Source organism: Scyliorhinus canicula, chromosome 20 (assembly GCF_902713615.1).
Source record: "Scyliorhinus canicula chromosome 20, sScyCan1.1, whole genome shotgun sequence".
NCBI classification, from domain to species: Eukaryota; Metazoa; Chordata; class Chondrichthyes; order Carcharhiniformes; family Scyliorhinidae; genus Scyliorhinus; species Scyliorhinus canicula.
In genome coordinates, this window is record NC_052165.1 from 41,115,985 (window position 1) to 41,128,412 (window position 12,428).

The 12,428-nt window shown below is 39.5% G+C and overlaps 1 protein-coding gene across 13 annotated transcripts in view; it reads right to left on the reverse strand.

Annotated features, from left to right (window-relative positions):
• The window catches only part of ppfibp1b (PPFIA binding protein 1b), a 180,101-nt gene that overhangs the window by 33,086 nt on the left and 134,587 nt on the right, over positions 1–12,428 (reverse strand). For 10 of the 13 annotated variants that reach the window (XM_038779991.1, XM_038779999.1, XM_038779998.1 and 7 more), the window contains 5 exons: positions 10,040–10,151; positions 9,350–9,382; positions 6,713–6,774; positions 5,862–5,946; positions 176–300 (listed from right to left, as the gene is read on the reverse strand). In XM_038779991.1, coding sequence (XP_038635919.1) covers positions 176–300; positions 5,862–5,946; positions 6,713–6,774; positions 9,350–9,382; positions 10,040–10,151 — 417 coding nt within the window. The remainder of the gene's footprint in view (positions 1–175; positions 301–5,861; positions 5,947–6,712; positions 6,775–9,349; positions 9,383–10,039; positions 10,152–12,428) is intronic. The other 3 variants (XM_038779995.1, XM_038779988.1, XM_038779997.1) reach the window with 1 other exon arrangement.

Below are 12,428 nucleotides of genomic sequence, written 5' to 3' on the forward strand. Positions count from 1 at the left end.
AATTCCATTGTCCTTCTCTGAAATTTACCTTTCCCAAAATACAAAAACAAAGTTTATGTTCTCCACACTGCCCGATTTTTGGGTCAATTAAAATTTAATTACCTTGCTTTATATATGACTCCCTTTTACTTCCCTTTGAAATTACACACACACACGCAACTGAAAATTAACTTACTACTTCGGGTAGTCCTTCTGCTGCTGGGGATGGTGCAATCGAAGCCAGCTCCATTTCTAATATTTCACTGGTGTTAACTCCAGTCGATTCCCCATTCAGGCTTTCATCACTGTCACCTTCTTTTACTACATTTACAATTTGGAAGGAAAATTAACTTTTGATTTCATACTCGTACAAGATATATTCTTGCATGCTGGAGAAAATATATCCCCATTCTAGTTATGATTCCACATCTTTCATTACTTACAAGAAATGGTACAATTATCAGTGAGTAAACCCATTTAAACTTGGGAAAAGCAGATTTTAATACTTTATAGATTTTAAATCAGTATGAAATTATAAAATGTTGTCAATTCCTTTAATCCTATATCTGTAAAGTGAAATACAAATGTCTTATTTTACGTCACTTATAATATTTCAGTTGTTGCTTTTGATCAATGAAAATGTTCCTAACATTTTATTTTAAACTTAATAGTTACAGAATTTCCTAGGAGGTAGTACATCAGTGGGCAGCACAGCACTGAACAATTGGCTGAAAAGGAGGTGACAGAGAATAGAGTTAATTTTGATTAGTGAGAATTGAAGTGCCCATTTCTTTATTCTTTCATGGAATGTAGGAGTCGCTGGCAAGGTGAGAGTTTTCTCCCACCCCTAATAGTCCTTTAACCGAGTGGGTTACAAGGCCATTCAACTGGGCAGTTAAAAATCAGTCACATTGCTGTGGACCTGGAGTCACATTTAGACTGGACCAGGTAAGGACGTCAGATTTTCTCCTCTAAGGGCATTAGTGAATCAGCTGGGTTTTCAAGTCAATCAATGATAATTTCGCGGCCAATATTACAGAAGCCATCTTTAAATTCAACTAATTAATCTTAAAATTCATTAGTTGCAATAGTGGGAATTGAACCATGTACCCAGAACATTAGCCTGGGCCACTGGTTTACTAATCCAGTAACAGTACCACTTTAACACCAGATCCCCATATAAGCAAATCACCGAAGCTTGAGGACAAGTACCTAAGTGAACAATGGACTAATGGAATATCTGCCATTATCGCCAGAGGGGTTGGAATTCAAAAGTGAGAAAGTGATAAGAACATAAGAACTAGGAGCAGGAGTAGGCCATCTGGCCCCTCGAGCCTGCTCCGCCATTCTATGAGATCATGGCTGATCTTTTGTGGACTCAGCTCCACTTTCTGGCCCGAACACCATAACCCTTAATCTATTTATTCTTCAAAAAACTATCTATCTTTATCTTAAAAACATTTAATGAAGGAGCCTCTACTGCTTCACTGGGCAAGGAGTTCCATAGATTCACAACCCTTTGGGTGAAGAAGTTCCCCCTAAACTCAGTCCTAAATCTACTTCCCCTTATTTTGAGGCTATGCCCCCTAGTTCTGCTTTCACCCGTTAGTGGAAACAACCTGCCCGCATCTATCCTATCCATTCCCTTCATAATTTTATATGTTTCTATCAGATCCCCCCCTCATCCTTTTAAATTCCAACGAGTACAGTCCCAATCTACTCAACCTCTCCTCGTAATCCAAACCCCTCAACTCTGGGATTAACCTAGTGAATCTCCTCTGCACACCCTCCAGTGCCAGTACTTCCTTTCTCAAGTAAGGAAACCAAAACTGAACAATACTCCAGATGTGGCCGCACTAAAACCTTATACAATTGCAGAATAACCTCCCTAGTCTTAAACTCCATCCTTCGAGCAATGAAGGACAAAATTCCATTTGCCTTCTTAATCACCTGTTGCACCTGTAAACCAACTTTTTGTGACTCATGCACTAGCATACACAGGTCTCTCCGCACAGCAGCATTTAAAAATATTTTATCATTTAAATAATAATACCGTTTGCTGTTATTCCTACCAAAATGGATAACCTCACATTTGTCAACATTGTATTCCATCTGCCAGACCCTAGCCCAGTCACTTAACCTATCCAAGTCCCTCTGCAGACTTCTGGTGTCCTCTGCACTTTTCGCTTTACCACTCATCTTAGTGTCGTCTGCAAACTTGGACACATTGTCCTTGGTCCCCAACTCCAAATCATCTATGTAAATTGTGAACAATTGTGGGCCCAACACTGATCCCTGAGGGACACCACTAGCTACTGATTGCCAACCAGAGAAACACCCATTAATCCCCACTCTTTGCTTTCTATTAATTAACCAATCCTCTATCCATGCTACTACTTTACCCTTAATGCCATGCATCTTTATCTTATGCAGCAACCTTTTGTGTGGCACCTTGTCAAAGGCTTTCTGGAAATCCAGATATACCACATCCATTGGTTCCCCGTTATCTACTGCACTGGTAATGTCCTCAGAAAATTCCACTAAATTAGTTAGGCACAACCTGCCCTTTATGAACCCATGCTGCATCTGCCCAATGGGACAATTTCTATCCAGATGCCTCGCTATTTCTTCCTTGATGATAGATTCCAGCATCTTCCCTACTACCGAAGTTACGCTCACTGGCCTATAATTACCCGCTCTCTGCCTACCTCCTTTTTTAAACAGTGGTGCCACGTTTGCTAATTTCCAATCCACCGGGACCACCCCAGAGTCTAGTGAATTTTGGTAAATTATCACTAGTGCATTTGCAATTTCCCTAGCCATGAACACCAACACCTCCTCCACAATAGTCCTCAACACCGGTGCCCCGCAAGGCTGCGTACTTAGCCCCCTACTCTACTCCCTGTACACACACGGCTGCATGGCAAAACTTGGTTCCAACTCCATCTACAAGTTTGCTGACGATACGACCATAGTGGGCCGGATCTCGAATAACGACGAGTCTGAATACAGGAGGGAGATAGAGAACCTAGTGGAGTGGTGCAGCGACAACAATCTCTCCCTTAATGCCAGCAAAACTAAAGAGCTGGTCATCGACTTCAGGAAGCATAGTACTGTACACACCCCTGTCAGCATCAACGGAGCCGAGGTAGAGATGGTGAGCAGTTTCAAATTCCTAGGGGTGCACATCACCAAAAATCTATCCTGGTCCACTCATGTCGACGCTATCACCAAGAAAGCACAACAGCGCCTTTACTTCCTTAGGAAACTAAGGAAATTCGGCATGTCCACATTAACCCTTACCAACTTTTACAGATGCACTATAGAAAGCATCCTATCGGGCTGCATCACAGCCTGGTATGGCATCTGCTCGGCCCAGGACCGCAAGGAACTTCAGAGAGTCGTGAATACCGCCCAGTCCATCACACGAACCTGCTTCCCATCCATTGATTCCATCTACACCTCCCGCTGCCGGGGGAAAGCAGGCAGCATAATCAAGGATCCCTCCCACCCGGCTTACTCACTTTTCCAACTTCTTCCATCGGGCAGGAGATTCAGAAGTCTGAGAACACGGACGAACAGACTCAAAAACAGCTTCTTCCCCACTGTCACCAGACTCCTAAATGACCCTTTTATGGACTGTCCTCATTAACACTACACCCATGTCTGCTTCATCCGATGCCAATGCTTATGTAGTACATTGTATATATTGTGTCGCCCTATTATGTATTCTCATGTATATTCTTGAATTCTGTTCAATTCCCTTTTCTTCCCATGTACTGAATGATCTGTTGAGCTGCTTGCAGAAAAATACTTTTCACTGTACCTCGGTACACGTGACAATAAACAAATCCAATCCAATCCAATCTCTTTTAGCACTCTGGGATGCATTCCATCAGGGCCAGGAGACTTGTCTACCTTTAGCCCCATTAGCTTTCCCATCACTACCTCCTTAGTGATAACAATCCTCTCAAGGTCCTCACCTGTCATAGCCTCATTTCTATCAGTCACTGGCATGTTATTTGTGTCTTCGACTGTGAAGATCGACCCAAAAAACCTGTTCAGTTCCTCAGCCATTCCCTCATCTCCCATTATTAAAATTCTCGTCTCATCCTCTAAAGGACCAATATTTACCTTAGCCACTCTTTTTGTTTTATATATTTGTAGAAACTTTTACTATCTGTTTTTATATTCCGAATAAGTTTACGCTCATAATCTATTTTACTCTTCTTTATAGCTTTTTTAGTAGCTTTCTGTTGCTCCCGAAAGATTTCCCAGTCCTCAAGTCTCCCACTAATCTTTGCCATTTTGTATGCTTTTTCCTTCAATTTGATACTCTCGCTTATTTCCTTCGATATCCACGGTCGATTTTCCCTCTTGCTACCGTTCTTCCTTTTTGTTGGTATAAACCTTGGCTGAGCACTGTGAAAAATCGCTTGGAAGGTTCACCACTGTTCCTCAACTGTTCCACCATAAAGTCTTTGCTCCCAGTCTACCTCAGCTAGTTCTTCTCTCATCCCATTGTAATCTCCTTTGTTTAAGCACAAAGCACGAGTATTTGATTTTACCGTCTCACCCTCGACCTGTATTTTAAATTCCACCATATTGAGATCGCTCCTTCCGAGAGGATCCCTAACTATGAGATCATGAATCAATCCTGTTGTTTTAATTGTATACAGCCTTGCCAGGCATCTTGAGCATTGCATTTGGCTTTGGGCATGGAACCTCAAGATGTTTTACTTGTAATACAACGCTGGTTCACCAGAATGAGTTAAATTATGATGACAGATTGCATGAACTTGGTTTGCATACACATTGAGTTTAGAACTTAAGGGTGATCTGATCAAAAAGTATTTAAAACGATTAAGGGATTTGTGAGGGTAGATAAATGGAAACTACATTTTTCAGTGACAGAATCCAGAATATGAAGGCATAATATAAAGATTAGAGCTAGGCCACTCAGGAGTGAAAGCTCAAAGAGCTGAATGATCTTCTCCATTTCCTATGTTCCGAATGTAAGCCAGGAATACATATGTTCAATCGAATGTCTGGAAGAGGATAGTCAGGCTCAATATCTTGAATTTGATTTTTGGATGTCATACTGAGAGGGAGGGGAAAAGAACCAGGAGAGTAAGCTAGGGTTCCTAATATTAATCTGTGACTTTTTCTGAAAGCCTGTGTGATCCCATCTTATGAGGATGCACAGGACAGTGATCTCATCTGGCTACAATGAGTGTAACGAACACCCAACAGGCTTTCATTGGCCAGGCTACACACAGATTGCCCAATTGAGGCACTGGAGAAGGATTAACATATGGAATGGTACCCGAGCAAGACAACATCAGAAAAGACAAAGAAATAGATTTCTATTCCTTTCTGTTAAATACTAAATTTGCATCTTGCAGACTAAAATGAGCACCGTGTCCTTCTGGAGTGAGGCCCTCAAAAGAAACTCTCTTGCTTTAGCAACTTTACAACCTTGAGACAATCACCCAGGTATCAATACTTTGCAGCGTCCCTTCGAGAGATAAATTAACTAGGATGGGAACAAAGAGAGATAAAGACCTTCATATTCATATGACATCCCTTCCTAGACACTCTGACCAAGACCAAAACTCACCTTGGAGGAATCATGAATGTGGATCCATATTCCTACACATTTTGATATGTTACGTGCCACTAGATTGTGGTTGGGAAGGAAAAGCTTAAGCTTTATCAACTGGAATTTTAAACGTTATTATATATCCTGTCACAATGAAAATTATATAAGGAAATTAACTACCCTACTGTCCAAATAGTGGGAGCACAAGGTTCATTTAATCAAATAGTTTAACATGAGCTACAGATCATAAATGAACTATTATAGAGCATAGCAATCGCACCTTTCTTATGAGCCACTGACATCACCATATCCTGCACTTTTTTGTACCTATTCAAGGACTGCCGCAATTCTTCTATTTTACGATCCTTCAAAAAGAAAATAACACTGAAAGTTGTCCTATACACAAAATATTGCAACATAATACAAAAATTCCAATGCCTGCTTTCCCCAAGGGTTGAAGAATAGAGTAGGACAGGGAGTAGAGTAGGGTGTAAGGAAGGAGGGGGGGGGGGGTAAGTGGGGAGAGATGCATTTAAATCTTCAAAGGATTGACATGGCGATCTAACACTGATACACCTTCACACCAAAATGCATCACTCAGAACCACAGTTCAAAAAAATATGGATTTTTTTCTTTCAATGAGATAAAAAAAGAAGAGTTGTTAACATCATACAAGGGACTGGAGATACATGTATCCCAAGCAGGCTGGAATGGCAAAATCCACATGGAGAACAGTGAACAGAATGGAATGGTAAGTTCAATTGCCTGATGGACTATAGTGAACAGGTTGGGATTTCATTACCATTTAGAAGCTATGGCAGTTACATGTTATCCATGTTGGGATTTGAAATCAGAACCTTTTAGTTGCTGGTCTAACACCGCGACCACAAAACTACTTTAATTATCTTCTCTTTCCGCCTCACCCCCCACCCCACCCCCTCCAAATTTGTCGTATCCAACAGCATCATGAGAGCTATCTTCACCACATGGATTGCAGCAATCAATACAGCACCGAACGTGACCTTCTGAAGAGCTACTAGGGATGGGCAACAAACACTGGCCTTGCCAGTGCCATGCACATCCCAAAAATCACAAGAAAAAGTCAAGTCAGAAGGAAATCATAGGACCTACCTTCTCTTCATTTGCTGCCATCAGCGACTCAACCGCTTTCTTCATTTTATGCACTTCAAGATCTGAAAATGACAAAAGGAATGGCATTTAACATGGTACTGCTACATTTTTTTGCCACAATGAATACTGAAACCATGCTGCCATGCCACATTCGGTACTTGCATTGTGAAAACATAATCAGCAACATTCTTCAAAAAGAGAGCCTCGAAACAGTTGGTTGCATATTTATTGAAAATCAAGCAATGCAATATTAACCTTTAAACATAGCATTAGGTAAAACCAAAATGGATGCGTGCTGCAAATGGAATTGGAAAATGCACATTTCAAGAAAGCGTTGATGCAAATGCATGGTTCAAGCTAAGAAACAAAATTATAAATACATTCACAACCACTGCAAAAAGTTATAATAAATGCTGTTTTTCTTTCAAAAACAGCAGTTAATTAAGATTTTGAAGTATTTCACCAACATGTTTTTGATGGCTGTTGTTTTTCCAATATGAACATTGTACTTTTAATGAGGAATGAAAATTAAGAAGCTGTTGCCACAGCATAATTCGATTCAGTGCATGAACGGAAAATAAAAACTAATGTTCAAAGAGGGCTGGAAAAAGGCAGCATTCCATGAGACAAGGGGCTCTGGCCAAACTAACTAGGTAAAGTTCACAAACAAATTGATACATTTGAAGATTATCTGTTGTTAATCTGAATTACACTGGAGTTATTCTCAGAAGGAGGAAGAGAGATGCATTGAAGTATAGATTTCGATGGAGAAAGAAAAGAGATAAAAGTAAACTAAAACTTAGAAAGGAAGACATATGATATAAGTACGGCCAACAATAGAAATAGTAAAGGATTTTATAAACAAATAAAAAGTAAATGAATAATTAAAAGAACTATCCACAATGGTGAGTTTATTTTGGAGGATTAGGGTTTGACAGAGTGACTAAGTAAATATATTGCACGGGTTTTACTAATGAGGAAAATTTTCAAAACTCCAATGTGGATAGATCAGTGGTTTGATGCTGTTAAAATATGCAAATTGTGAAATTGGAATAAGGAATGACCAAGATAATGTCCTCCCTTTTGGACAAGCCAGGCAATGATAGATCTTTATACTCATGCTCTTAAAATCCTTACAGATAAAATTAATGAATATTTTGATTAAGTAGAGCCAGCACGACCGTGATAAAGGGAAGAATGCCTGAAATAGGCACAGTATGGGATAAATGAGAAAGATTGGCTGAAAAGGCAAGCAACTGGAGAAATAAAGCCTAGATCATAATACAAATAAAATGCAACTCGTTGTTCTGAATTATTAAAGGACATCACCTATAAAACAATATTCTAATTTACCATATTCAGTACTAAAATCTTGCAGGACAAGTATTTGAAAAAGTATAGGAACTACTCAAGCCTTTGAATGAGAGTCTATCACATGAACCTGCCTCCCATCCATTGACTCCATCTACACGTCCCGCTGCCTGGGGAAAGTGGGAAGCATAATCAAAGACACCTCCCACCCGGCTTACTCACTCTTCCAACTTCTTCCATCGGGCAGGACATACAGAAGTCTGAGAACACACACGAACAGACTCAAAAACAGTTTCTTCCCCGCTGTTACCAGACTCCTAAATGACCCTCTTATGGACTGACCTCATTAACACTACACCCTGTACGCTTCAACCATCAACCATTGCCGGTGATTATGTATTTACATTGTATATCTTGTGTTGCCCATTATGTATTTTTTTTTATCCCCTTTTCTTCCCATGTACTTAACAATCTGTTGATCTGCTCGCAGAAAAATACTTTTCCCTGTACCTCGGTACATGTGACAATAAACAAATCCAAATCCAAGAAAAAAACCATTGAATCCATTTCAAGCTAAAAATATATTTGAAGAGCAAAGCCCTCTAATCCCACCATAAACACTCAACTGACTCAACTGCAAGGCATCTGGGATTTTGTTACCTAAACAGTAGTGAGATTATGTTCTATGATAAAGTTATCAGAAACAAGTTCCTGATTCCTTTGTTGATGAATAAATATTACATTACATTTGGCATAATTAAGAGTGTTTGAAGTTACCTATTAATTGCAGCACAGTGAAGTGCAATGAGCAGCCATGCAAGGGTATGAAATACAAAATAGCACAAAACCAAAATAAGGACTCATCTGTAACCTTTAGCATGAAGAGATTTAAATGGTTCATTAACTACTGGAAAAGGCATAGGTATGAATTGCCTCGATCAATTTCAGTTGTATTTAGCACAAATAATGAACCCACAGACTTATCATACGATCTCTAGATGCAATCAAGGCAAAAATGGAGGACTGAGGCAATTATTCTCCATTTACCACCCCAGCACATAATAACACCCAAAGAGGGATTTCTGTAACCAGTACATTTTTCAGTTTAAATATGTCAAGCAGATTTGATGCAGGATGTACAAAATCACTTCTTCCAAATTCTCAAATTTGACCTCTTACTCCAATGCTACAACTCAAGATTACAGATGAAGAAAAAAGGTTTCTCAATCGAGCATGCAAATTGCTGCTATAGCAATAGCATATCATCACCCATAGGCACTGGATGCAATCATTACGGATTCACATAATGAGACACCAAGACCTTACTTTTCTCCTTCAGCTTCTTTTTATAACTTTCCTCTGTGCAGGAAATTCACACAGGTCATGTAATATAGGCACAAGAAAAAAAGTAGTCTTGTTAGTTTACCAAAAAAAAGGGCAAATTTAAAACCACATTAAATACATGAATATTTCCAGCTGCTAAGGAGCACATTCCAAATCTCTTTCAAAATGCAGAACCCGACCTGCAGCACAAGGACAAAAATCTATATTGATTTTTGCCAATGGTCTTCATGCAACTAGATAGGCAGATTATTAACCCGCAGATCTTTGGGCAAATTAGACAAAACTCTGATAAAATCAACTTAGATGGATTTGGTACAAAAAAATTGAATTGACAATGTAAACGTTAAGTTATGATAAAAGTTGAGAAAGTGTCTGAAAAGTCATTAAAACAGAAATATTTGTGGACAGGAATTATACGCCTTACACAAGGCTTTTAATATATTATTTGTTATACATAAAATGGATGTACAATAAATGCTGGCCTCATCAGTGACACCCACATCATGAGAATGAATAGAAATATATGTAAAAACAAATGAATTGTAGATGGTATATGGGACTTGAAAATTATCCAGTTATAAAGGAGCAGGGAGTTGCTCTATTCAAAATACAAACTTAAGTCAACATCTCTGAACTTTCTAACACTGATGATCAAGGAATTATACCTCTTACCTGTTCCACTGTCACTTTCATCTATTTCAGTTTTGGAACACATTTCTGAGCACAGTCTTTTGATCTCCGTATCTTTCTGCTCCAATTGTTCCTTCAGCTGCACCAGCTCATCCTACATCATAACAAAGAATAATGTCTTTAGCGAAGATTTCACTATACAGATAATAAAAATTATTGCAGTCTTTTAAGTGGCTTAAGAGCCCCCTGTCTACTCTTCACATTGCAGCCGAGGGTAACAGCATAATCAACGAGAGATTTAATTTGAATTTGGCAAACATTAAGATGGAAAACATATTTATTTGCCAAGCAATGTCCAAGTTAAGAACAGGAAGAGGCTATTTGACCCTTTGAGTCTGCCCCGCTATTCGATAAGATCACAGTTGATCTGATTGTGTTTGTAATTGCACTTTCCTGTCTGCCCCGCCAATAACCCTCAACTCTCCTGTACTGCCAGATGTGGTCTTACTAGGCTATGTACAAATGCAGTAAAACTTCCTGACTTTAATATTCTATTCCGCCAGAAATAAATGCAAATATTCCATTTTCCTTACTAATTACTGCTGTACCTGCATACTAACATTTTGTGATTCACGTATCAGGGCACCCAGATCCCCCTCTGCCAGTGACTTCTACAATCTCTCCTCTATTTAAATAGTAAACCTCTTTTCTATTCTTCCTGTCAAATGGACAAGTTCACATTTTCCTATATATTCTATATGCCAATTTTTTGCCCATTCACTTATCTCTATCCCTTTGTAGGCTCTTTGCCTCCTCTTGACAACTTATTTTCCTACCTATCTTGGTGTCATCAGCAAATTAAGCTATCATACTTTTGGTCCCTTCTGTTACGATCCAGTTGACGTTATAACTGGACGGGAAGATCCCAGAACGGAACCCTGGCTCCACGATCGTAACTTAAACTTTGTTTTACAAAAACTGAATAACCGGGGCGGCACAGTGGCACAATGGGTAGCGCTGCTGACTCACAGCGCCAGGGACCCAGTCCAGCCTTGGGTGACTGTGTGGAGTTTGCACATTCTCCCCCACGTCTGCGTAGGTTTCCTCCGGGTGCTCTGGCTTCCTCACACAGTTCAAAGATGTGCAAGTTAGGTGGATTGGCCATGCTAAAATTGCCTCTTAGTGTCATAAAGGTTAGTTGGGGTTATCGAGTTATGGGGATACGGAGAGGGCATGGGCATAGGTAGGGTGGTCTTTTGGATGGTCGGTGCAGATTCAATGGGCCAAATGGCCTCCTTCTGCACTGTAGGGATTCTATGAACAGTTACAGGTCTGTCAATTAGATTTTAACAACCGAAAATGTTAAACATGAAAAGCTTAACTTTACTACAATACTCCTCAACTCCCCCTTATCTTCACAAATGTACACAGATTTTAAAGGTAACGCAGGTTACACAAAATCTCTTTTGCTGTAATGTTCTCAACAAACCCAATCCATTTAAACCCACAGGCTAACTGTGATCAGACAACACCCCACTTTGCAACCAAATGACAGGTGCCACTTAATCAATTTTCCATGGATTTGTCCTCAAATGCCCCCAGATGATTGTCATAGGTGTTTTCAAATTCCACTTAAAAAGACACACTTGAAAATCTTCTTCCAAATCAATGCTTTTTTTCAGCTGTTTTCATCAAGGATCCACCTCCAGGTTTTCCCACTATCCTGTCAAACAAGGTGTCTCCTCCACTGTTTTAACAAGGTGTCTCCTCCACTATTATAACAAGGAGTCTCCTCCAGGTTTCCCAACTGTCGTTTCAGGATTCCTCTGAATTGCATTACCACAGTATCCAAACTGCTACACAAAATTCAGGTATACTATTGCTTCAGAAACTGGAAATAACACCAAAAATTATAACTGCTTCCTTTTTGTGGCTTTTCTATAGCCAATCTCATCAGCTCTTCTCTTCCGAGCCTTCCTACCCTAAAAGTGTCTCTTGTTGCTTAGTAACATCTTTCCTTCTCCAACCTTACTTTTCACACTGTAAACTTTCTCAACACAATAGAAACCAGTTTTAACTGCAACCAAAACTTCAGGTGCAAATACCTGTCTAACATGAATTTAACCATTGATTTATCCTTCCTTACACAGAACTATTAAATTAAATCCACTTAAATTTATACTTTATTACTAATATTCAAGGATACAAATATAGATTCCTTAAAACTACTTCTGTTTTGATACTTCATTCAAGTCATTGAAATAGATTATAAAAGTTGAGGCTCTAGCACGGATCCCTGTGGCATTCAACTCCATAGCTTGCCAGATTGAAAATGATCCATTTATTTCTATTCTCTGCTTTCTGGCCAACCCTCCAATGATAGGTCATCCCCTAAAAGCATCGCAAGCTTTTATTTTGTGTAATAACCATT